Genomic DNA, 27728 nt, shown 5'->3' with positions numbered 1-27728 from the left:
TGTGAGAGTTTGGAACACAGAAAGAATTGACCAGAATGTTTAATCTTGGGTCAGTGGTTATTCTGATTTCATAGAAGGGAATGCCAGGGCCATCTTCCCCGTAGGATAGAAAATGTAGAAGCGAGGGCAAGGAATATCATTATATTTAAGATGGACATGTAACCATAAGTTGGCTTCTGTATTAATTTATCCAAAAGACAATATGACTAGTTAGGCAGCCTAGTTGACCCATGGCAACTGGTCTCCTGACATACAACGGTCTCAGGACAGAGGATGTAATTTTGGAGCCGTGCAGGAAAAGGTGAATGACAGGACAGGATGTTTCTTCTAAAGGTTCTTTTTATCCCCTGCTGTTGCCTAGTTTTGTTTTTAAGGGAAGGGCTTTGGAAATAAACATAGAGAAGGAATTGGGTGAGGAAAACTCCTGGTCCAAGGCTGCCTGCTCTAAAAGAGACCAGATGAGGAACATTCCTATCACTTGGGAAAACCCACAGAAACCCTAATGTTATGAAGAACTCAGGTCATTGCACCCCAGCGGTGGGTATCCGTCCACATCCAAGACCTCAGCACATGGAGCTTGCAGAAACCTAAGCCCTTGCCCCAACTCCCCCACTCGGCTAAAAGGGGGTGCCCAACCCTCCCTGCTCCTCAAGCATTAAGGCCACAGATATTACTGCTATATCCACACATGCACACTCATCCGTCCAGACAAGTTTTTGCCCTGTAAATGCCATAGGATCCTCGCAAGTCCACATCTGAGCCAGGTACACACCTGTACAAGGAGCTACTTCTGTTTCAAACATCAGGGCACCAGCTTTCTCTATCTCATCCAAACAGATCATGGAAAAGCAAACTTTTTGGGTCCTCACTCATATGCAGGACATACAAAGCTGTCTGGAGCAGATCTGTTGTTAATTTCTCAGTGCTTCGAGCTGGAGTAAGTGGTTAATCCCAAGGAGGTTTACACTGGAGACTGCAGACCGAGTCTTGGCTCCAGAGATTGTTCCACATCATGTGTTGTGCAAATGTGCCCTGGCAGAAGGAAGGGACTCCGTTCCACAGCAGATGGGCTTCTTGTGCAGGCCGGCTCCAAGGTAATATATGACTCAAGCACGAAGTTATCTAGATTCCCTCTTCTCTTGAAATGCATGTCTTCCTCTCTGACTGAACTTCCCCCTTTGCTCCTTTCCCTGCTCTTGCCCTTTCAGATCATGGCCCAGAAACTTGTTCTGGGGCCCACAAACAGCAGGTGATTTCATCCCCACGGGGCCAACACGTTGGCCTACACTAACCCAGATGTCTTGGAGTCATTCGTTTTTATTCTTATGGCAGCTGCCTAGTTTTTTCCCTTTTAAATGTATTTTTTATTGATTTCAGAGAGAGGAAGGGAGAGGGAAAGAGAAAGATAGAAACATCGATGATGAGAGAGTCGTCATTGAGTGGCTGCCTCCTGCACTCCCCCTACTGGGGATCGAACCTGCAACCCAGCCATGTGCCCTGGACAGGGAATCAAACCGTGATCTCCTGGATCCTAGGTCGATGCTGAGCCATTACGTCCGGGTGTCAGCTGCCTAGTTTTACTCTGTTGTGTTCAGGCGGATGGACACTGCAGCAAATGTGGTGGGAAAGACAGCAAACTACCTGTAAGAGGGAGGAGTTTACCCTACTTTCTTCAAGGTTATTACTTTGTCTCTGAAGAGTTTTCCTTGTAGGATCCTAGACATGGTTTAGATGAGCTGTTAGAGGTGTGAAGGAAAGAGTTTTAAATCTGAAACCAAAGGATTTCCAAGATGACTCAGAGCAAGTGGAAGAGAAATTTCTCTTCATGGTAAATGCATCCCTTACAAATTTGTGTCTGAGGAAGGGAAAGAGTTGAGAATATTTCCTGCAGGCAGATTTTCCCTTTCTCTCTCTCTCCTCTCCCTCCATCCTTTTTTTTTCTTTTTCTGTTTTCTGATCCCAGTGAGATAGAGTAGGTAAAGGTCAAAGACTGGGGAGTAGACAGTGTATGTTGGGTATTTTTGTGATTGAATAATTTTAAAAACTATTTTCAAATCAGGACCAGTTTTCTTCAAAAGTGCACAGCTTTAGAACCTGATGGCCCACATGCTTAGGCTGCAAACTGTTACAAACCATGTGAATTTTGGCATAGAAAATATAAAAACAAACTTCTTCCAGTTGACATTTGATGTTGAATAAAGGTATAAGGTCCTAAAAAGAAAATTTGTCTCCCTCCTTCCCTCTCTAAATCTTCTTTCAGCAAATCCTTTTTACTGAATTTGTTCACATATTTTACCTCCTAAAAGTTAATAATGATGAGCTTCAGTATTTATTTCATACCTACTATTCACTGGGTACAGACAGGGTGGGGAAAAGTAGGTTTACAATTGTGAATATGAGAAACCAAGTTTATTCTTGTATTATTAATTATTGTATTATTTCCCATATGAACTGTAATCTTACTTTGCCTTACCCTATATATGGGAAAGTTGAGGAGGCATAGGGGTATAATGAGAACCAAAGAGACACAAGGTATGTTCCCTGCCCTTGAAGAAGTATACTTTTACTGTGTGTCTACCCCTCCCTCCCTCCCTCCCTCCCTCCCTCCCTCCCTCCCTCCCTCCCTCCCTCCCCCCACGCATGCATGCATGCATGCATGCATGCATCTACCTGCCTACACACACATTGATCTGAGAGCCAGTGCAAATAACTGTGAGGAAAGAGCGTTTGGCACAATCAGATAAAGCTTCTTGGAAAAGGTGGAACTTGAATTGGCCCTGACCAGTAGGGGGAAGGCCATCTACCTGCTGGAGAGAGGAGCATGGGCTAAAGAACAGAAGCAGGAAAGAGCAGGTAGATCGAGCCCCTGGATTTCTGTGGAACCATCTCCATAATACATCCACCCCCAAGTAAAAGTCCTACTGCGACCAGGCCCACGTGACGCTCCTAGAAACACATGGAGCCTTGACAGGTGCCCTCACTACTCTTGAAGGAACGCTTTGTGCCTATAGACATTAGAGGGAACTTGTGACAGCCGAGTGAAGCTGGGAAGGAGCGGGCTTGCCATCACTTTGCTGAATTGGACTCCATGCGAGTATTTGCAAAGGAAGCAAACACCAAAAGGGTTTTTGTTAATAAGGTCCACCCTCCCTAATGGCAAGATATGAAATGCAGACATTTTGCTAATTCACGGTTAATCTTTTCAGTAGGTACAGGGGCAGAATGGTTCTTTAACAAGGGCACAGGCAAAAGGGCTGTCTTCCTGGGTTCACCGATCACTGGATCCAATTCAACCCAGTACAGAGAAGCCACAGCTCCTGCAGACGTTGGGGCCTCTGTCTGCAGTCGCTGACTGTTGTGTTCTTCTAGCTTGGTCTTTACCCTCATGGATTAATCCAAGGGTCTGGAAGTAATTATAGCCAAATCTCCACTGCTCATAAGAACAGGGTACAACAGTGACATGGAACATACAGGGGAGAAAACAAGCGAAAGGGTGGACTTATAGATAAGGCCCAGACTCTATCATCATCACACTCTAATATTAGAATTTGTTTGCCACGCCCTGGCCCGTGCTGCTCAGTGGTGTTGCCCGAGCACTGAAGGGTTGCAGGTTTGATTCTGGCCAAGGCCACGTACCTGGGTTGCGGGTTCGATCCTGGCCCTGGTTGGGGCGTGTGGGGGAGGCAACCAACTGATGACTCTCTCTCACATTGGTGTTTCTCTCTCTTCCTCTCTCCCCCTCCTTCCATCACTCCCCTCCACTCTTTCTAAAAATTGATGGAAAAAATATCCTCCAGTGAGGATTAACAAAAAATAAATTACTTTGCCATTTCCCAAACACTGACTCAAGAGGCAAAGAGGTCTATTTCAGGTTAAAATGAGTAGATAATGTCACCTCGAGAAATGCTAAATTTGGATCTTGATACTATTACTTTTTTCCTGTCATTTTTCCCTCCTGACTTTCCACCTCCCAGAAATAGTGTGCCAGTGGCTTACACAGCAGCATCTGTGGGCAAGGTTTGAGGAATCAAGAGGCATGGAGAAACCAGATTTTGTCATGTCAGTGGAGAAACATCAAGCCAGGAATTCTCTATTACATCGCATGCTTGTTTTCACTCCCAAGAAAGCACAGTTCAAATGTACGTTCAGACCAGGGACAGGTGAGCAGTGCCCCGATTTCCTCCCCCACTTCAGAGCCACCTGGGTCCAAACCCTGCTGCTGCTGGGCACAGTGGGAAGAAAGTGCTGATATTTTCTCGTTTCTTGCTTGACACACCCTTCTGGCTTTATGTTCTGCTTTGTTTTCAAACCAGCCAGGGTTGTCTTTGCGTAGTAAGGACCATCGCACAAGTCCCAGGCTGCTGTAGTGTTTGGGGCGGTCTCCCTCGCTGGCTGTCTCCTGAGAATTACTGTTTTGTGTGTAGCAGCATCTCTCATCCTTTGTACCACCAGGAGTGATGGAGGTTTGCTGGCTGAAATGTATCCTCCAGTGGTTTCAGTCTCTTGTCCATAAATGCAGCTCCAGCATCTGTTGCCTGGGGTTTCTTGCGCTCCCAATGGAAAGGAAGCAGAGGGCCTTCAACTGCAAATGCATCGTGGTTTTCCTTCCTCTCTAGTACACTCCCTCCCTGGTTCCCATTTCCTCCTGTACCCAGCAGGGTTGGCTCACTGTCCCTTCCTTCCTGGGAAAGCACCTCTGCTCCAGTGCAAAGGGAGACTAGAATCAGCAGCAGCCTGAGGGGCTCCGGAGCCCGAGGCCAGCCAGGGGACAGCTGGCTGAACAGGTGCCCGAAGTGAGGCATCGCCAGCCTCTCCCTCAGACAGCAGAGGCCTGCAGGAATGATGCTATTGACATTTCAGAGAACAGCACCTGTGCTGCATAGAGCTTGTTCTTATATATTATCTCATTCACTTCTCAAAAAGGTTGCAATTTATTTGTCCCCTTTTCTTTCCAAGGAGAAATTCAAGTCATAGTGAAGCTCGCTGACCATGTCCTCACAGCCGATTAAGTGGCAGAGCTAGGATTTCAGTCAGCCTTTTCCAGCTCATTTTATTTTATAGACCCCTGAGGCCACCTCACATACAGGAATAGGAACAGACTTGAAAAAATTAAGGGGGGTCAGAATGTGACTAAGACAACAGGGAAGGGACTAAGCTGTTTACATGTGAGAGCAAACCCCTTGTATCCCATAAACTCCTAGGAATTGTCAACCATGATGAAAATACTCCTCAGGTAGACAGTCTTCCAATATTCTCAGGCGTAAAGGGTGACGACCCCAAGTTCCTCAGCACACCAGGCCAGACCCCGTCTGACCCGTCCTTTCCAGCCTCTGGCCGCTCTGTTCCTGTGTGCTCTGCTCCTACTGCGTGGCACCGCTTGCAGCTCTCCATGCCTTTTCCTTAGACACTTCTTGATTGTAGTGAAGTATGCATAACCCGAAACTTACCATCTGAACCACTTCCCGTGCACAGTTCAGAAGGGCTATGTATACTTATACTGTTGTAAAGATCTCCAGAACCTTTTCATCCCACAAAATTGAAACTGCACCCATTGCCCAACAATTGCTTCTTCCCCTCCCTCGAACCTCCCACCACTCTACCTGGTCCCGAGTTTGACTGCTCTAGTACCTCGGTGAAGTCGTATGCTTGTCTTTCTGTGACTACTCCGCCTTTGCACTGTTCCATCTGGATACCCTCCCCACACTTTCACTGGCTAACTCTTGTTAATCCTTCAGGGGTCCATTTAGATATTATCAGTTCAGGCTTTCCATGGCGCCCCAATCTCAATTAAGTGCCCTTCTATAATCACACCCAATCTGAGTTGCCTGTTCTAACCCCTTGATACTGAAAGTGTGGTGGAAGAGCGGCATGCTCCTTGGCACACGTCTGGGAGCTTGTTAAACATGCAGCGCACTAGGCCACTAATGAGATCCCGGGTAAATCACACACACACTCAAGCTTGATGTGCTGTTCTAACTCACCAGGGGTCTGCGCAGCTCTCATGAGCCAAACCTGGCCAGCTGCCTGTTCTAGTGGAGCAGAGCCACAGTCATTTGTATACGTATTGTCTATGCTTTTATATGACAATGGAAGAGCTGAGTAGTTGCAACAGAGGCTTCCACAGGGCCTAAAATATTTTTTCTCTGGCCCTTCACCAAAAAGGCGTGCTGGCTCCTCTACTAGACTGCAGGATTCTTAAAAGTGAGAACCGCTCTTATTTTGCTTTGAAAGAAGGCAGGCAGATCAGTGTAAGGTAAGTTATGATGTAGGCTTGAAGGTAGGCCGACAAGATTTACAACTCGTCCTGCCATTTCCTTGCAAGTGACTATGGGCAAGTCACAAATTCTCTGTGCCTGTTCCTCATCTATACACAGGGACGTGTCATAAAACCTACTGTACAGGGTCAAAGTGTGGGTCAAATAAATTACTGTATGTTAAGTGCTTCAAGTGGCACCTTCAGCAGATGTTCCCTCTTAGCCAGTACCAGGTATTTTTAGAGTATCAGGGGGTTTATTGATGTTGGCAGAATGACCCATGTAACACACTGTCTCCACTCATTCTCTGCTTCTTTGCTAACATCTAGTGATTTTTCTTAGGTATCTAACCTTCCTGGAGGGTGACTTCCTCTCTGAGGGGTAAGTACTATTGCTAGTCAATCATGATAATGCCATTCTCAATGTCAGTGGACAACCTTATCAGCGGGCAACCTTATCAGCAGGCAGTTCTGGCCAGAGTCACGAGCAGATTCTTGACAGGCTTCTGGGAAATGGCTTCCTCACTTTTTAAAATAAAAATTGGAAGAGAAGCCCCTATTCTTTCACAGATATTGTTTCTGTATGAATGTGATGCCCCAAACTGCGACAACCATGAAGGTAGATGGTCTGAGAACAGACTTGCGTGTTTACAATGGCAGAAAGGAGGAAAGAATCCAGCCCTTTCTGAGGTCAGAGCTGCTGAATCCATTAATGCTTGGGGCTTACCTACTCAGGTAGTAATTTTATGGAAGAAAATACCTTTTCTTAGTGGTTTCAGTACAAAGCATCCCAACTCCTTCGCCAGGGACCATGTTTACACATATTTTTACTCCACCCAGGACCTAACAACTGTTGTTGGGTGCGATGAGGAAAGGAAGTGTGGTAGTTGGAAAATGAATGGGCTGGGCAGGGCAAAAACAAAGAATGAAAAATGTTCTGGGTTAGTGCAGGCCCAATTCTTCACTGCCTTTTATCACTCTCAGCCGGGAGCATCTTCTCCTGAAACCTGTGGCTCTCTCCCAAATGCCGAGCTTCCTTGTTGTCTGAACTTGTTACCCAACTAACAAGTTGGCAGGTTATTTCAAAATCAGATGGGTTTTGATTATTTCCTTGGTGATATCCATAATTTCCCCTCTGGGCAGAAGGAGGGTATGAGGAACTTATCTTTTTTGGGCAGAGAGTACAGGTGGGGTCTCTTATATAACATGAAATATATAGAAGTTTTCTTTGGGTCGGAAGTGCCAAAAGATTCCTCAGAATTTATAGCCACAGGGATTTTCTGGTGTGTCAACTTATGTACTGGTTTTGTACCACTAGTAAAAGAGAATCAAAGCAATATAGAATCAAAACTAAGTACATATGAGGGTAAAGTATGAGGACAGAAGGTGACAGAAGACAGGGCTCCACCTGTCCTGAGGAACACCTTGGCCCTAGAAGGAGGTGAAGATCAGCTCCAGTAAGTCAGCTGAGCTCCCTGCAGTTCCAGGCCCTGCAAATGCTCACCAAGGACAGATGTGCTGAGCTCCTTCCACCTGTGAGGGTCTCAGGTGAGAGATGCTTGTGGAACTTTGGCGCCACAGAAATCACTGTAACAATCGATTCACTTTTAAGGCTAGAAGGCTCCAGGAGACACTATCTCATTTATCTCCGTCTTTAGGCAATAACATACCTAAAGCCTCTCAATTACAGTAGCACCAATTTTATGGTTAAAAGCCTGGGGGTGGAGGGAGTAGAAAGGTTTCACAACTTTCTCCTATGAACCACTTTGTGTGTACATCATCTACCTGAGAGTTGAATAGAATCTTGACCCTTGTTCTAGACCCACCCATTCTCATCACTCTAACCCCAAGACCCTCCCCAAAATGGGGGAACCCATAATTCAGTGAAAGCAGGGCTCTAAGGACTAAAGGACGCAGGGTGAGCAAAGGTCTCACAGTGACTCCCTCCACATTCCCTTGCCAGCTCCTCATAGGCATCTAACGCATACCACTTCCCTTGTGACCTCCCTCTGCCGTCTTCTCCACCAACCCTTCCTCCTAACTACTCCATTTTTATTTTTATTGAATTTAGAGGGGGGGGGAAAGGAGGGGGAGAGAGAGGGAGGGAGAGGGGGGAGAGAGATTTGTTGATCCACTTATTCATGCATTCATTGGTTGATTCTTATATGTATGTGCCCTGACTAGGGATCGAACCTGCCACCTTGGCGTATTGGGATGCTGCTGCAACCAACTGAGCTACCCGGCCAGGGCCCAATGGTTTCATTTTTCTAGTCACTGCAGCCTGACACAGCCCCTTTGCCCTCATCGCTGTTTCTCTTAAAGACTAACTAGAGCCTTAAGAATAGGAAGTTAAATTCTTTTTATGGGCAATCAATTACTTATAAGTTTGCTAATATTACTGGTTCTGATGAAAAGTTCCCTGTCAGACTTGTGAGGAGAGAACCCCAATTCCGGGGGTTCCTACTCTTTGGGGATTCTCAGCTGTGGAGCACGTTTCCCTTCCCTTTGGAAGCACTGAGCTGAATATGCAAACTGCCATGTGATTTTGTTGAAGACAGAGAGGTCACAAAGGCCCAAACTCAATTGCTCCTAGAGAGGAGACTAGGAGAAAATATCAATTAGTGAAATGTGTGATGCAACTTTTTTTCAGGAAAGGGTGTGGAGGGTGAGTGGATCTACCAGAAGCTCTGGCAGTCTGCTTTGCGGTCTTCTGATAGGAACAGTGTAGCCACCCAGGGAAGCGCCTTCAATGACATCCTCCAGAGGGCTGAAGTGTTGGAAAACAGCCAATGAGCAAGGAGTCCCTTGAGAAATGCTTTCCCTCCCTCTTCTGGAATTGTTGGTCCCTAATGAACTTTCAGATTCCTGGTGGGAACAGAGAGCTCAGAAGATTGTCTTCTCCTCCAAGGAAATGTGGCTTTATTTTTCCTTGGTTTACCTAGATTCTCTATGTTGGTGTATTAGGTATACGTATACACAAGACCAGATTATCGGCAAACAATCTTATGGAGGGGGGCAAAAGGGGCTCAGAGATTCCTTTTTCAAAGGAAACAGAATCTACCCACCAACAATACCCCAAACACCACACCAAAAGGTATGACAACTGGGCATGAATAGAATTGGTACATATATCCCTCCATTACCTGCTACAAATGGAGTAGAACTGAGGGAAAACTGTGACACTGAGACCCATGCCTTCTGAGCCACGGCCCAATTCTAGCCTCCTCACTGGTCTCTGGTGGCAGAGTAACTCTCCTTTCCCACGTTTAGAAGACTGGGTAAATGACCGATGGCTAGGGGGAGACACCCATCCTCTTGGGGTTGTCTGGGGTATCTGAGGCAGAGGTGGTTATGGCAGACTCCTCAACCGAGGCACTGAGATCCAAGAATTCCAGGATGATGTCCCAGAGGCAATAAATCAAATGCCTGAAACAAATGGACAAGACAACTTAGAGGAAGGTCTGGCTCAGTCAAGAGACACTGGATCTTGTCTATGATATTTGCTTTCCCTCCTCTCACCCCCATTACTGATATCCTTAGTAGACTCTAAAACTTCAGTAGCTGGACAAAGCCTCTGCAATGGAACAAGTTTGTTGAACTAAAAATGGCTATGACTCCATTAAAGGTAGAAATAGAACTTGAGACTAGATTTTAGGAAATTTCATATTTATTTTCATAGCTATGCTAGCACACCAGCACTGTTCCTCCGAGGGAGGGAGGGATAGCAACTTTCTAAGAATTTCAGAGCTACTGACTACTGCCATGTCCCATAATTAATCACTACAGATTTACTGGCCACCTTACAGGCAAGGAGGCAAAGGCTAGGGCCCTTGAGGATGGGAGTTAATAAATGCTGTCTGCTTCAGGACAAGGTTTGAGAGAGGAGTGGAAGTGCTCAATACTTTCAGAAGCATCTAGCCCCAGGTGCCAGCCAGGGAAACACCTCCCTCTTCTGAATCACTCTAGGAGTAATCACCAGGTATCTCTGGTTACCTTACCCAAGCCCAACCTCGTTAGCTTATCTACCTCATGTTACACGCAGACAATTCCTGATCCTACTACTAATCATAGCTTTGCTGTGAAGCCAAGAACCCATGGCTGACAATCATTATATGGCCTACGATGTGCAGACCCGGGGATGCTCTCAGTGTTCACAGAGGCTGGTGGATGGTGGAAAGAACTGTTAAGCACACTAAACAGGCTAGAGGGTCACCAGGGTTTTCAGCAGCTCACATGGGGGCCTGCATTGCGTCCTTCCGGATGCAAACACAGATGCTGGCCCAACACTAGCTCACTACCACAGGACAACCTTCCAGAGCCAGCAGCGTGGGCTCTACTTAGTGTGTATGGACATCAGTCTGTAATCGGGGCCTAGGGCAAGGACAGACTGCGGTCCCATTCTCCTCAGTGTGGGTGCCTCTGAGACAGAGATGGCTTCAGTTATGCTGATGTTGGGTGCATATTTTTCAGCCTACCTGTTGATGAGGGGTTGCTGTAGTGACTCCAAGACTAGACTCCAGCTCAGCTGGCATTTGTTCACCCCAAGGATTTCTACTACGATACCTAAAGAGGAAAACACAGAGTGTTGTTAGTGTTATAATAACATCTCCTCATCATATCTGCTATCTTTATTCCAATGGCTATTTTTGGAATACCTCTGAACTACACAGCCAAAGTAAAAATTCTCAGAAAACAGAAAGCTAAGAAAAAATATTTCTTAGGTTAGGTACCTATTTAAGAATGGGCCTCAAGAAATAATTTTGTAACCTGCCATTAAAGGCGGTGACCCTGATGTAACAGTTCAGGCTGGAGAACAGAGGTTAGTAACAGTAAACAGTGCTGTCCAGAGCTAAGAGTGCACTACTGTGTGCACTCTGGTTAACACAGCACAGCCACAGACTGCCTCCCCTGAGCCCTCAAAATACAATGTACAAAGCAAAGAAAAAAACCCCTTTAGAGTTTGTTTTACCTATTGCTAAGGACCATGCACCTTACTCAATGTCCTCAATTTATCAGGGATGAGCTTATGCATGACATACATTTTCTTCCCTGGTCCAAAATGCTATGAGTTGTTAGAGAACCCGAATCATCAGCTGGTGGGAATGGTTCTGAGACCTGTCCCTGTGGTGCAGGCAGAGCTTCCCCAGACCTGCCCACTTATTATCCCAATAGCTTCAGGATTCGCACCTACGACTTCTGGTGTGGTCACAGCAATCCTTTCCATTCCCTCAGCATCAGGGTGAGGAGTAAGAGAATCGCAGCCCTAGTCATTTTCCCGTTAGCCTGAGAAGTGGTGGGCCAACAGGTTTTGAGTCTGTCCATATTTAAGACCCTTTTAAAAATGGGAAAGGGTGTGTGGAAATGGTGGCAAAGCTTGAGTGGAAGGGAACAGTTATTTAGGATAATAAATCTCATTGTCCAATTACCTGGCAGAATTCCCATCAGGGTCTGCAAAGCCTGTTTCTTAGCTGCCACCTTCTGCTCCTGGGTCCTTCTAGGCCGTGGGTGCTTAGGCAAAACCCCACCAGGCCAGATGGACTCCTGAAGAAGTTGGAGGTACTGCACCCAGCACTGTGGACATGTTAGATTAGCTACTTGCACCTCCAGCCACCTGTGGGGGGGGGGGGGGAGAAAAGAAAGGTCAGATAAACCCGAAGGAAAGGGCACAGGAGGTGTAAGTTATGTGAGCAATCAGAATAGGGCAAAGCTAAGTTAGCACCAACTCTCACAGATGAAACCAAGCCAATTCGACAACCTGGGCTCAAAGAATTCCAAGGTGAGCAATAATAATGATATTGTTATTTACTAAGTGTTCCGATCTGAGCCACACCTTGTACTCGGGGGTTTACAAAACACAACAATAAAAGGGCCTCTGTCTCTGGGCCAGGTTGCACCTTTCCAACTCTCCTTCAGTAACTTTTCAGTAACATGGACACATAGCCTTTATAGTTAAGGCTTTGACGACTTTACACAAATCCCTCACCCTTGTCACCTTGTGCACATTCAGTTGGTCTTCAAGTCCCATGACCTGTCTTGAGCATTTCCTACATCTGCCCTTTGCTCATAATAGTTCGCTCGCTGACAAGGAATCTCCTTCCCAGTGGCAGAGTCATCCCTCCGGCAAGACCTATTTAAACGCCACCCATCCACGAAATCCTTGAGCACTCCAGACAAAGTGCTTTCTCTCTCCTAGGCCTCCATAGTCTTAGTTCTGCAGCACAAGTTGAAACTAATATTTTACTTTGGAATAGAAATTACTTTCTCATGTGTTTGCACCTTTACTTTCCCAATATAATTATAAGCACCACAAGAGTTCTGTTTTATGCTTCTAAAAAATTTTCCAGAGTGCCTTGGTGCTCAAGAAATGTTTGTTGATTGACTGGTAATTGTTCTTATTATAATAAAAATTTCTCCCTTTGTCTAAATTTTGGAAATGAGTTAGTAACTCTGAGGGGGCAGATATACCAAGTCTGCAGTTCTTGCAAGGCGTTTCCATCTTATGCTTTCTTTGTCCCTGCATTTTTTCAGAGCCAGTGGTCACTAGCTGAAGTTCAAGACCCCTGAGGCCTCCTCAGTATGTACCATGGTTGAGACTGGCATGGCTTATGACTGTAATGGATGGACCATCAACCACTTCTACTCATGCACGTAAGACTATTTGGTACAGCACATGGCCACTCATGCCACTGCTCCTATACCCGAGTTACCTGTCACCCATCCAAGAGCAGGGGAGGCTGCCAAGGCAAACTTTATTTAACTTCCACTCTACCAGACAGTCTGCATTCCACTCAAGCTAGGCATTCCAGACTTGGGGGCTGCAACCCCCCCAAGTCCAGGGCTCACAAATAATTCTAAGAATAGGAAGTCTGAAAGGTAATGGCAGGGCAAGAATGGCACACATCAATGGAGATCAAGAGCGGTACAAAGCTGCTCTTGCCCAAAATAGCCATCACGATCGTATTTGTTATTATTAGGGCTGCATCTCCTTTTTATAGGGCTTTTCATTCAGCGAGCCTAAGACACCCGATGAAAGGGATCTAGTAGCAAGAATTTCTGTTCCTGTTTATAGAAGGGGCCACCAAGGGGTGGATACAGTGACTAGATCGGGTTCTCTGCAGGGAAGCAAGTTACCCAACTCTCACCCCAGGTTCTCTTCTTCACCTCAAGCCACGTGTACTTATGTGACTTCTGCTAAGGTGCACGATGGCACTTGGGTCTCACCTAATTGATCTGAGGGAGAAGGGCTAGCACTGAAAACCCATAACGTTTAAGTCCTTCCAAGGGCCAGAATGCCACAAACCATACACACTTGTACCACAGGCTTAAACACTCACTCTGCAGGATTCTCCTCTTGCCCAGATTCTTCCCCCCACCCCCTCCAGGAAAACAGAGGCTTTCTCCTGAACAGGAGCCTGGAATTAGCCTGGTTTCATTTCCTAGCCCCAGGCAGCCCATGGAGAAGACTAGGGCAATAAATCTTTCTTGTTCACAGAACTTCTGAGATATGGTATCTTGTCAAGAATGATGAATATCCCAATCTGGAAGGAAAAAAATGATAAAACCCAAACCAAGAAAATCACCACCACCACCACCACTGTCAATACTGCCCTGTCCTTCAGATGATACAAAACTGGGCGAGCTGCAGACCGGGTTCTAAGGTGTGCTTTACTACACACAGTGCCTTTCTTAATCTGTAAACAGCCACATTCAGGGGTTCCGGCTCATCTGCTGTGCCTATCGCTGAGCACAGAACCACTTAGTAACAGTGATGAAGGCAGGGATTCTTTAGCCATCTCTTCTCCCTTCCACCCCATGTCCCTTCCTTTTACTCTACACCCTCCTCCAGAGTGAAGAGCCATACGCCACCCGAGAGGGATCGGACTTGACTGATCCCCTTTGCCCTGCTCAGCTTATTCCAAAACTGAGCGAGGGCAGAGAAAATGAAGAGACTGGGCGCTGGAATATTGGAAAACAGACTGATGTCTTAACTCCTTTTTGTCAATCCTCACCCAAGGATGTGTTTCTGATTTTGGAAGAAGAGGAGGGGGAGTGAGCAAGAGAGAGAAACATCGATCGGTTGCCTGCTGTACTCGCCCCAACCAGGGATCAAACCTGAAACCTAGGTGTGTGCCCTGACCGGGAATTGAACCTGCAGCATTTTGGTGCACAGGACGACGCTCCCACCAGCTGAGCCACTGGCCAGGGCCTAGCTCCTCTTAATAAAGTTCTTTTCATCTCTCTATTCCACATGTTGTCTTTCTATACTTAACCTAGGAGAGAGAAGGTTAAAAAGAAATGTGTCCCTTCAGTTATCTTGAAGAAAAAGGAATAAAATTTATGTGTTGAAATTTCTGGAACCTATAGGTACCACTTACTATCATGCTAACAGAGATCTAAAGTTTCAAGGTGGACACACATACACATATATGCCTCTGACAATGAATTATGAATTACTTACAAGAAATCATTTACTAAATACAAACGGTCTTGTTTATGTAACACAAAACGCACGAGGTAAATATGGTAGAGAATAGCCTCAAATAGAATTGGTTTTACTGTCTACTACCATTCCAGTTCTGATATTTGACTTAGAGATATCTCCTTCTATTATCCTACTTTTTCCAAACAAAAGAAGAAGAAAACAAGCCAAACCAGGTCTGTTCTGTCAGGCATCTCTGAATGATTGAGAGCAAATAGAAGCCTTACTAGTGGGCCCAGAAATAGCCAATAAAACAAGAAAAGAGCAACAACAGATTGACAGAGACATTCAAGAGCTTCTTTGATGCCAGCTGTGGAGGGACAAAGGATGTAGAGATTAGGGAGTGTACCCGTTGTCCATGTTCCAAGGAACCTGGAATCTGTTTAAAATATACAGATAGAGCAATGAAGCAGTGGCTAAAAACCCCAACAGTTTAATATTAGGGCTATTAAGATGGCCACTTCAAGATTAGCCGAAGTTCATTTCCCAACAAAACAGCAGAATCAAATGTCATGAGTAGGGGAGAAAGCTTTAGGGATCATGTCTAATCTCATTAACCAAACTCCCCTCCCTTCCTTTTTCGAGCTGCTATGGCTGAGTGAGGCAGGGTCCTAAGTAAGGATGGCTTAATGGGGTAGACGGAGGGAGGGGAAGAAGGGGACAGTGAAATCAAAACACAGAAAATACTCCTAAGAGCAATAACACTATTCTAACAAAAGTGCCTGATGTAATGTCAATAAAAGAAAGTAGACTCATTCCTTGTACCCTTTTTATCCACTGGGTTGTACCTCTGTAGACAACCCAAGGGCAATTATGCTCCAACCTCATCTTAATGTACCACATACCCTTCGTTCGAAGAAAAAGAGAGAAAAGAAAGATCAGGTCAAAGCTTCTATCATTTTAAATAGATGTACAGTCAATTACAGGTGTCAACTCATCTTACTGCCCTTAGGCTTTTCCAACCTTGCTCTCCTGATGTTCTGAACCGATTAATCCTTTATGTGGAGGACTGTCCTGTGCACTGTGCAAGGTTTAGCAGCATTCCCCTCCCCTGTACAAGTTGTGTGACAATCAATGCTGTCTCCAGACACTGTCACCTGTCATCTGAGGGACAACATGCTCTCGGGTGAGAATCACTGCCTTAGACTTAGGGTCTTTTGGATACAATACATCAGGCCATTTTTATAGTCATTTTAAAACTGGTGGTTGTAGCAGGATATTTTTCAAATTGTGGGGCAAAGAGCAGCAGAGGCTATGTAATCAGCTTTGTGGTTTGTGACATTTAAATACATCTAAATAGAAATAGATTAGAATAGAAATCATAAAAGTGCATCTCATGTTTTGGGACCCTTCTGTTTCATATATGTGTGTGTGTATATATATTATATGGATGTATCAGACGTATTTGTGTGTATGTGCGCATGTGTACATGTGTGCACGTGTGTGTGTTCATAGTGAGTCATGGAAGCACTCCCTACCTACCCCACCCCAGCACCCTGTAGAATGTGTATAATAGCACAGTCCATGAACACTGTGTTGTGTCCACAGTCCTAGCACAGTACTATGAACATTTGCTCGTTAAAGCAGTAGCACCATTCCACAGGGTAGAAAGAAAGGAGATCTTGAGGGTGATGGTGTGGATCCACAGCATTTCCCATTAAGTTGTTTTAGTCGACTGCACACCTGATAAAAGTACCGCTTCTCCTCCCTCTGATTCCTTTTCCAGGCCTCTTGCCTTCCAACCACAGCCCCTTCTTGTGTTTATTCAGTCTCCCCCTGGCAGCTCTCAGCTCGGAGCTTCTCAGCACTGGAACTACCCAGACCCAGGTTCCTCAGCTGCATCTGAGAGCTCAGCACTGCGGCCCTCTGGCTGTGTATCGAGGTCACCACCCTTTCCAGCTGGGAGAAGAAGGAGGAAATGAACCTTAAGGGCAAGAAACTTCTATTTCTTTCTCTCAATGACTGTTGTAAAATCTGACATGGCTCATGGAGTCTATATAATTTCTTCTTTGATTTTTGCTTTTATGTTTTAAATCACAGATCCACATCTTTAAAACATGTGCTTCAAGAGTAGACTAAATACTGCCTAAACACTACAATTTAAGAATCTGAGTTCCATACTTTTATATCTAGCCACAAAGTTTTTTGTTTTTGATCAGTAATGTACAAGTTATGGGTATAAAATATGCATTAGGAATTGAAGCATTAATCAAGGAAGGAAGTAAAAGAAATCATCTGTTGAATCTTAGAGGTTATCCATTCCAGTCTCATCAATTCACATAAAAACACTGAGAAGAAGCATTTCATAGCAATAGGCTGCTTTAGAGCTAGAAGAAAATGAAGAGGTTACCCCCATCTACCCTCCTTGCAAAGTGCAAATTCCCCATGTAATCTCATGGCATAGCCAAGGGTTCTAGCCTGTGAATCCAGAAAGTCAGGCTTTTATTTTAGCTTCACCACCCATAGGAATGTGACTTTGGGGAAGTTGCTTAATTCCTGAAAAAGACACTTTCAGTTCATTAGAGATGCTTCTTAAATAATGGCAACCAAAATCTGTCTCCTTGTAACTTCTAGTCATTGCTCCTACTTGTACCCTCTGAAGTTAACAGGAGGTATTGAAGTTACCACGTCATATCTTTCGTAACACATAGTACAACTGCATTTTTAAATACATCTATTATTGCTCCCTAATTCTTTTCTACCAGTTATACACCCCTGATCCCACCAACCTCAAAGTTGAGCACACAGAGGACAATAAATGTCTGATGAATGAAGGAGATGAACCATTCGTAATCCCGAGTGTATGCTGCCATGTTACTCTCTCTTTGAATGGAGTGCCCAGAACCAAACACCACATCCAGATGCACCCCGGCCAGTGGAGAATGCAGAGGGTTAGTCTTTCCTTAATCCAGACACTATACTTCTATTAATACAGCTCAAGACTCTGTTGGCTTTTGGGGCACACACATCAAAGCCCTGACTCTACAGATGCACTTTAACAAAACAATCACATCTCCCTCTGTAAGCCTAGTCTTGCCTTCTGTACTTGTGCAATTTAAAAAAAAATCTAAATTCTAATTTATAACATTTATTTCTATTAAATTCCATCTTATTGGTTTTAGACTATCATTCTAGCCTTTCTAAAGCTTTTTAAACCTTAATTTTTATCATCCAGAGTATTAATTATACCTCTAAGGATGGAGTTACTTGCAAATTTACTGAAGAAAGAATTAATAGGGTAACAAGAGCAATGCTCTATCACTAGAAATTTCCCTCCAGGTTGACATCAATTTATTACATATTTTTGGACTAAAGATACTTGCAACAAATCACTTAAAAGTACTACATATGGATATTCTTCATATGGATATTATGAAAATATGGCAAAAACTTGTTGAAATTCATATACAATATAACCACCAATACACTCCTTTCATTTAATGGTCTAATAATTCTGCTAAGGAAATAAAAACTATGTTTACAAGCAGGACATGTTCCCACTGAATGCACACTAATTTTAAGAGCTTGCCATTTCCTTTCCCAAGTGTTCACAAAACATTTATTTAACAAACTGCTTCAGAAATTTCCAGAAATAAATGTCAAGTTCAATAACCTGCATCCATTTTTAAAAGGTATGATATTTGTCCATCTCCAACCCAATGCATCTCTATATAGCAATTTCCTTAATGATCTTAGGTTTTCATGATAAATATTAATTTTTTCAGTTCCATGGAATACAATTCATCTGGATCAGGTACATGAGCTTTACAACAAATTAAATGCTCTTATTTTCATTCTTATTTTAGTCTTCAATTCTAGTTTAATCATGTTTCTTCAGTTCTTCTTGTTAGACCATTTTCCTTGACGAAGAAAGAATGGCACAGCCTAGCAAGCAGCAGACCAAGTCACTGCTGAGGAAGTGAAAAATGCTTTCAGTGTAACAGGTTACACTGCAGCAGCTGTTCCAAACAATTTACCTGACAGGGTAGGGCCAACGTGGGGTTACAGTTGTCCATATGGAAAATGACACAAGAATGCATGAGAGAACACACCCTGTGTTCTGCGCATTCACAGCTGCAAAGCTACTTTTGGCCCGCCCTGCATTTTCTTTGTTCTTGTTTTTAACATGTTGTTTTGTGTTTTTTCAAGCGTTTTTCCCCCGTAACATTTATCCCCAACTTCAGCTCCTTCTGCGTGTAAGCTTACTGGACACCATTCTTATTTTTCTATTGATATTATTTACTCAGTATGTGTCCCTTCTATTTGTTAATATATGTTGACCTACAATCTGATTTAACTGCCCTGGCTTCATTTGATGCTGGCTCTTTTCCTTCCTCATTAGAATCATGTGTTTAATTTGTTTATTCCATTTATTCAAAACACTGGTTGTGGCCCTGGCTGGGCAGCTCAGTTGGTCAGAGGGTCACCCTGATACGCCTAGGTTGCAGGTTCAATCCCCAGGCAGGGCAGATACAAGAATCAAGCAATGAGTGCACAAATAAGTGGAACAACAAATTGATATTTCTCTCTCTCTCAAAATAAAAATAAAGATCATACTGGTTGAGCTTCTTGTAAGTGCCAAAATTAGAAGATTGTAAAATTTTTACGAAGACTGTAAGGTTTTGGGAGCAGGGATCTTATGTAATTCATTTTGATACCTTCCTCAACGTTTCCCATAATAGTGCCATTCCCACAACAAGCAAGTATACACTGGATGAACCAAATCTTACTCCAGAACTCTCAGCGATAACTTCTGGTGTTAAATTTTAAGTTCACTTGTGATTATAGTGTATAAGATACTATTAGTATTTACCTCATACTCTGTTACATTATCTTGTGAATTCCAGTACTTCTTATCCACCTGCACTTTCCTTTTTCTCTGAGCTGTTTTCCATAACGTTCAGTTTGAGCTTTATCTCAATTTTTTCCTCAGCTCCTTCCTCCTCACTGAGTTGGTGGGTTTCCGCCAAGTATATTCTTCCTACTATCCTTGAGTTATGCTCTATCTGTAGTCAGCAGTCTACCATGTGAGCATCATGTGCCAAGGTACAGAAAATTTAAAAACCTTCCCTTTATACCAGCTACATTTCCCCTTTCCTTCCCAAGACAGAACTGACAGGTAGAAGGAAAGGTGAAAATACAATCTGGGCCCTCAGGTTCTTAAGTTTCTATCAAACAGCTCAAAATCATTAGATGCAATCCATGTGTCATTATTCATTTTTAAACAAAAGTAGCTAATAACCTATTGATTTAATAAGCAACAGAAGACTTTTAACCACAACTGACACATTGTTCAGTAAGATACTGTATGTTCTGTTAGTTATGCTCCCTAACCAGGCAGATAAGCGAGCCATTCTTGAATTTTCCTTTCCCTGTTCCTATCCACGTGGCCCTCCAGCAACACCACTAGTTTTTATGCAACTACTAAATCTGGTTGATCCCACTTCCTCCGTGTATCATGAACTCATCCCCCCCTTTATCATCTCTGTAGCAATGGTCTTGGTTTAGGCCCTCATTGCTTTTCATTTCTATTAGTTAAACTCTTTCCTAATTTGTTTCCCTGGCCCTAACTTTGCTTCCTTCAATTAATCCTCCACAGCACTATTTAAGTGCTTTTTCTAAGTTACAAAGTTGATCATGCCATCACCTGTTTAAATTTTGTAAATGGTTTACCACCAAATGGGGAACAAACCCCACATTCTCTGATTTGCTCACAGAGCTCTGCATGAGTCAGTGCCTATTAACCACTTCAGTGAAACCTACGGCCACTCATGCTGCACATCATATATTCCTTGTCACATCTGGCTTCTTTGGGCAACACAATTACGCCACACTGTTCACTGCTCTGCCATTAATGCTCTTCTTCAGCGTTTGTTCCCAACTTCCCTTCATCCCTTAAACTCTATCTCAGTGTCCTCGCCTCTGCAAGCCTTCCCTGGCCTCTCACAGCTGATTACTTAGTCCTTTCTCTGAATCACATAGAGAGTTCTTTTTAAAGTCCTAACTTTATACTATATGTCTTTATTTATAAGACTGCACCTCCAAGAGGATATCAAACTTCCTAGGGTAGGAATTTGGGGTCAATTTTTTATTTTGATCACATAGTGTCCGGCACAGAGTAGGGAATCAATCAATACTAGTTACTAAGTGCATACATACTGAATGTGGGACAAACCCTGGTCTTAAAGCACAGTACATGGCTCAAAATAAGCTTCGCAGAGGGCAAGCATCACAATACTTAAAGCAGCGGCAGAATAGTGAGCTTCTAATTATTCGTGTTTATGAAGGATATGACAGACTAAAGAAAGAGTGGACTATCTAGAAATTCTTTGAATCTAACATTTTGCAGGTTTATTTTCCTAATAATTTTTTGTTTAGGCTAATATTAAAGGTAAGCTGTGTGCCAAAACACCAGCTGTAGGGTGGATGCTGTAAGAAGCATACTGGACAGTAAGTCAGCTGAGCTAGAATCAGAATTCATCATGGATAATCCATGCAATTCCACCTGTTATGCATCCCCCTGGAAGGGAAAAAAGGTGGAAGGCACGGGAGTGGGTCAGCCATGCTTCATATCTGGCACACTATAAGTCCTCGAGAAGACAAACAGCTGCCAGCTGCTATGCTTTTGTCAGTTTTCCTGGCAAATAGGCCCACAGGTTAGAAGAGACTGAAAATCAAACAAAAGCAAAGGGGTCATGAGGACCACAAGTCACACTTATATTCTAGGAACTGCCCCTGATGAACGGAGCAGCATCAAACTGACTCCAACCCATTCCTTATAACTACTGAGAAGAAAAGGAGGTATGCAGAATGTTGGGGCAAAAAAATGGCCAAAAGCAAAGGTCAGGATACCTTTCCATCCAATACAGAACAAGAGGGCCACACCTGGGGATTCTGTGTTCACGGGACAAATGAGACTGACTGCAAAGGGAGATCGCTAGAAATGTGTTCTAGATCTGAGTAGTGCGACACCCTTAGGGTTCTAATTTGAAAGTTTATTATGCAAATATAGTGTACCTCAAAAGACCTTCCGATGAACTTTTCTCAGTTCCATACTATGTTGCTATCCAGTTCTGAAAAATCAGGGTTGGTAGGCTTTAAAGCTAGGCAAAATCAAAGTCATGCTTTTTGGATGACTGCCTGCTATTCATCTGATCCAAGTAAAAGCAGCAGCTGGACATCTTTCTCACAACCAACAAATCCCTGAGAGTCTCTGGAACAGCCAATGTCTCTGGCTCCAAGTCCAGGCAATTTCTGTTAGGAAGAGGCCAGCACAGTTTTCACCCCAATAGGGAGCACAAAACAGGTTCATACCTGTCCGGGGAAAATACAAACTTGGTAGCTCAAAGAGCTACAAAGAATTCACACCGGCAGTGTGGCCAGTGTGTTGTAATGAATGAAAATAACATTGAAAAGATGCAGTTTTGGGCCTGGCTTGGCCACTTAAAAGTTGAATGAATTCTCTGAGTTCTGGCTTCATTCTTACTGAAAAGTATAACTTGTCTTCACAAGTTTTCAAGATCAAATGAGAAAACGAAGGCAATTTTCAGAGTGCTTGTGTGTTTGTACATGTGTCAGAGAAACATTCCTTTGGATCCTCTTAAAAAATTCTACCAGATCCAAGGAAGTAAATGATGGCAGGATCCAGAGCAAGCTTTGCATTTCGGGCCCCACTTTCCCCTTCTGTAAAGCTTATTTCCTAGCAGGCTCAGGGTGGTAAATATTAGCAGAGTGAACCATTCTTGTAATGAGTGTTTAAGAAGATTGGAGAGGATAGACCCTGTGGAGTTATGGGTAGAAGACTGTATTTCAAAATCCTGCCTAAAAGTAGATCTCTATATACTAAACAATGAAATTTTCACCACAGGGGCTGCAGAATCCTAAATGAATCTTTCTTCTTTCCTTGGTCCTAAGTGAATAGCAAGCCTGGCTGATTCTCAGTCACCTGGTAGTTATTCCAAACCTTTGCTTTCTCAGTGCCTAGGGCAGGGAGGGGGGTGAAGAAGGGGAAGGCTAATTAGAATGGCCACACAGGCCTGGTTGGCATGGCTCAGCAGTTGAGCATCGACCCAGGATCCTGGAGATCACGGTAAGGGCACATGCCTGGGTTGTGGGCTCGATCCCCGGTGGGGGGGTGCAGGAGGCAACCAATCAGTGACTCTCTCATCATTGATGTTTCTATCTCTCTCTCCCCCTCTCCCTTCCTTTCTTTGAAATCAATAAAGACATATTTAAAAAGAAAAAACAGCCACACAGCCCTGGCCGGTGTGGCTCTGCTGCTTGGAGCATTGTCCCATGCACTAGGTCACGGGTTCATACCTAGGGCACATACCTAGACTGTGGATTCGATCCTGTCGGGGCACGTGACAGAGGCAACCAATTGATGTGTCTCTCTTACACTGATGTTTTTCTCTCTCTCCCTCTCTAAAAATCTAATTTTAAAAAGGCCACCCATTCAGAAGAAATACTGAGCCTAGTGGAGAAAGGGCAAGGAAAGGAAGAGAACTACTTAAAGCTGAAGCACTGGGAAGAAAGGCAAGACGCAGACATTTAGTGGTTGTCTTGACAACTAGACCCCGTGCTGTTCCTAGTGACCTTACCTCACAGGGAGATCTTCAGGCTGCTCTGGGCAAAAGGTACCACTACAGGGGAGGAGGCAGGATTAGAGGTGGGACAGGTGATAAGTATGCGCTCCACTGGATGGGCTTCTTAAACACTTCTACAAATATTACTGGTCACAGATTTAGAGAATGCTCAGCCATAATTTGAAAGAGAAGAATTAGGGATTGTATTTAACTAAGCAGACATGGCACAGTTCCAAATTATGCTGTGAAAATGGCTAGAGTAAGATGGAAAAGACGAGCCTGGAAGGGAACAAAGGATAAACATGGGAAGCCACGGGGAAGAAGGAAACATGACTAAAATGAACAGAATCACTGTAGGGTAGAAGGACTACCCAAATATATTTGTTTCCAGTTTCCTGTCTACATGCTAAACTTTAAAACCTTTCCAAATTCAAGGCTCTCTCTCCTGATACTAAGGATATAGAACTAGCAGCCACATCACAGGGACTCTAGGGTACTACTTGTGATTAGAAAGGGGGGAGAGGGGAGGTGGCTGAGGGGCTTATCCTTGTGGAGGGAAAAGGGCCACATACTAACCCTGAGAAACTCAGGGGAGGCCTGCACAGTGGGCCATGTAAACCCAGAGGCAAAAGTGACCATAAATGATGGTCTAAATGAAAAAATTCCTAACTAAAAGTGGGTCATGGTGGAGAGTTATGTTCTAGGCCTATAGCTTCCTTGATAAAGGTCAAGTTTCACCTTTGAAATTGTCTACTGTCTTTGTGCACCTAAGATAAAATACCTTTGAAATGTTAATTTTCTTTTCCAGACACAACCTTTGGCACCAGAGCACGAGACCACTCTCTTACCTTGTTGCCCACATACCATCTCTACCTGCTGTGTTATTAACTATCTTAAAGTACATGTCTCTTCGTTTTACTTCTCATTCAATATTAGAGATTTCCCCGCTTTGCTTTCTCCAGCCTCCCTAATCTACCACCAACATATTTCATGTAACCCTCCTTATGTCTCCTCCTCTGATTCTAATGTATAAAATACGCTGCAAAACAAGAGATTTCATGTAATCCTCCTTATGTCTCTTCCTCTGATTCTAATGTATAAAATAAGCTGCAAAACTGCCATTCTCTGGGGCATTTTCTCAACCCGTTGAGATTTTGCCTCCTGGCAATTGTAATCAGTTTGACTCAAATAAATTCATTTAAGACTTTTTCTTAGGCTGGATGTTCTTTTGTTGACATCCTGAAGCTGAATTTACACAGTAATCATACTGTGTTAATATAGATTATACATTTATTGGGGGAGAGCTAAATTCCCGCCAAGTCAACAGGAAAAAGCCAAATGATTTCCATTCATGGCAAACAGCAACAGGAAATGCCCTCGATTATGTAACAGGTCGATAAGATTCCCACTAGCAGTGTAATCTAGCCCTCACCACCTCTACCTCAGTGAAATGTGTATCTAAGACTTTGGTGTCCACAAGGACCTAGAGTACAGGAAAAGCTAGCGTGCAGAGTACTGACAAAATTTTTCAACTTCAGATGTCCAGCAGGTTTTATCACTGTAGACTCTCTGATTCACTCTGGGTTCCTGAGACAAAACTGTTCTCAATGAATCAACTCCAGCACTGAATCCTTGACGAATGTAATGCACTCTAAGGGATGACTTCTGGGAGTACACCCTGCTCAGAGAAGCAAGTGTGTGTTGAAGACTGATCAGGCCAGAGGGAGAAGGGTGAAAGGTGAAAAAAAACCCACACTGGCTCTTCTAAAAGTCAGTGGTACCAAGGAGAGGACAGATAAGTAGCAAGACAGGAATGATTTTGATTACTATCATCCCCAAGGCAAGGACCTATAATTGCAAAACCTGGTTCCCTCCAAGGTGAATGGGTATTATTTAACCTGCAGCGCCTCCTGGTGCCCAGAGGGAGAATTCCTGTCTTAATTCTCCTAAGTAGCAATAGCCTGGTAGGCTTTCCATAATGTAGTTAACAAAACAAAAAGATCTCTCTGCCTTGCGTGTAAGCGCACACATATTCAGAAAGGGGATGGCTAAAAATATTCAAAATATATTTAAAGCTTTCTTTTTATTTAAAAGTAGAAAATGCCCCATCCCCCTCTTGAAAAATGTTTCAGTGCCTGGAATATTCTTTATCCTAAACCCTTCTAAATGATACCTATCTTATAAGGTCTAGCTTTAAACACTTACTTTCCTCTGTGAAACCTACCTAACATTTACCCCATGCTGCATGGGACAAGCAGTGTGTCATCTGACCTCATATTGTTCACTATTTCTGTTTCTATGGGTTATCACTTCTAAGAGGCTGAAAGAACCTTAAAGTAGAAACAGTGCCACACTAGCCTGAAGAGCTAGCACACAACAAGTACTTAGTACACACAGCAAATCTTACATACAGCAAATCTTACACTTTTCAAAAATTGTTTGTAAAGAGGCCACCATAACAAGAACTAAATAAAGTTAGTTTCCTAGAAAGCAAAGGCAGTTCTCTGGTTCTGAAGAAACTCAGTTTCTGCTCTGGATGTGACTGGGGAACACTGTAAGTACACCTGTAAGATAGGACGGAGTGCACAGACCGATAATATGAAGGAAAAGAACCTGATTTGAAGGATGCAGAAAAGACCTGCTGTCTCACAGGGTCTCTACTATTATCAGATCACAAAGCAAGCTCACTATAAAGGCCTCTCCAAAATCCCATTAAAATGTAAACATAATCTACTCTACATCAGATTTATTATCGCCACAGCAAGTAAGAGCCCAAAGGAAATGAAACATGGAGCTTGTAAAGATGGACGAGAGCTCACACTTATTGAGTGCTACCATGTGCCAGATGTACATCAAGAGACTTTCATTATGTCTTATCTTCCAACCACCTTCATAAGCTGCGCACATTGAGGAGGAACCTGAGGCAAAGATAGGTTAAGAGACTTGTTTTAAGTTACACAGAGAGTAGCCTCAAAGCAGATTTTTAAAACAGATCTATATGACTTCAAAGCCCATATTCTTATCTCCCCACCTTGGAGAGGTTAAGAAGGCCCAACAGCAGGAGATGCTTCCAGAGGGCAAGTTTAGGCGGGCTCTCCCAGTGGGGGCCATGATGGAAGTGGGCACTGTGTTCTTCGGGAAAGGAGAGTGTCTCTAGAATGGGACACGGCCGACGGGCTCAAAGGAAATACCTTTGCTCAGGTTCACCCATGGCTCTGGAAATGGAGATGCCCCATTGAAGAGCTGTGGGGGAGGGGTGTAAGAGATATTCAGTTTACACTTGAGTTTCTTGTTCCCCAGGACTCTTGAGATTCTCATTAGTGATAAGCAGACGACTGATGCCATTGGAATGGCATGTGATGTTCATTCATTTAACACAAATTTATTAAGTGCCTTCCATGTATTGGGCTAGGTGCTTACCACAAAATTGTGGATAGGACACATTCCCTGCCTTCAAGGTATGTGCAGTCTGAAACTGTCCTCAAAAACTGTCCTGGGTCCCTATTTGTAGTTACAGATGGGCAAGAGCATTGATGACTTGGAATAAAGGTTCTGAGGTTTAAATGTCACATGATATTTCGTGTTTTTCTTATCTGCTCCAATGACTAGTTCTATATCTCTGTGTGAGGTATAAAAATTTAAGAACATGCACCACACACAGAAGTGCAAAAACACACAAGCACATGAACACAGCCAGTCAGCTGAAACCAGTTGTCAGAACCTTAACCATGTACTCAAGTAAAAATCGTCAGTACATGATAGGAAAGGTATGATGCCTTTATCACAAAATGGATGTAGAATGAGCGACACTTAAGAAATATGACAGAGAAGTCACTCCTATAATAAGAGAGTCTGTTGTGACCCATTCTGGCCCAATCTATAGAAGTCAAGAGCTTCCCTTTGTGAAGGTCTAGTGAAGTAGGCATGGAACAAGCAGCGTTCCTTTTAAGCAAGGAAACATAATTCTATAACCTGAGCAAAGCTGTAACTGTAAAACATTACTTTCAGCACCTATAAAAATAGACTGACTCAGTAATCAGAGGGCTAGGAAATAATTTGACAGGGACATTTCAAGACTTAGTTTGAGATAATTTTGTATCTGGGGCTCTTGCAAAAGTATGCAATTTTCTACAGAAGCTGTGCATAGAAAGAGATTCGGTATAAGTTACCACAAGGCACCAGAGCTGAACTGAAAGTAAGTTTATGTAGCAAAGGAAAAGGCTGTAATCAGCGTTTCCCAAGAAACTATTAATTTTAACTCTGATAAACTCTGAATGTGAAAGGATGTAGAATAAGAGATACCCAAAGGGAGACCATACAGTCTCTAGTTCGGGAGTGCTTTAAGAATAAAATCAGAATATGCATATGGAAATGAATTTATATGCTACCATCATATGTATGTGTCCCTGAG

General features: G+C 43.6%; 1 protein-coding gene across 8 annotated transcripts in view; it reads right to left on the bottom strand.

The window, feature by feature from the left end:
* SNX19 (sorting nexin 19) overlaps window positions 1-27728 on the bottom strand; it is a 59149-nt gene that overhangs the window by 12614 nt on the left and 18807 nt on the right. For 6 of the 8 annotated variants that reach the window (XR_013997844.1, XR_013997845.1, XR_013997846.1 and 3 more), the window contains exons 9-11: window positions 11680-11864; window positions 10729-10816; window positions 9397-9679 (exon numbers count right to left, since the gene is read on the bottom strand). Coding sequence is in view for 2 of the 8 variants with exons in the window: in XM_081123594.1 (XP_080979720.1) it covers window positions 9547-9679; window positions 10729-10816; window positions 11680-11864 (406 nt within the window). In the remaining 6 variants the exon portion in view is untranslated. Of the gene's footprint in view, window positions 1-24; window positions 9680-10728; window positions 10817-11679; window positions 11865-27728 lie in introns of those variants that run through there. The other 2 variants (XM_081123594.1, XM_081123595.1) reach the window with 2 other exon arrangements.

This window comes from Miniopterus schreibersii (genome assembly GCF_964146895.1).
Source record: "Miniopterus schreibersii genome assembly, chromosome: 20".
In the NCBI taxonomy this organism is placed as follows: domain Eukaryota; kingdom Metazoa; phylum Chordata; class Mammalia; order Chiroptera; family Miniopteridae; genus Miniopterus; species Miniopterus schreibersii.
Note: the sequence above shows the minus strand (reverse complement) of the source record. Positions and strands in the feature narration are given on the sequence as shown.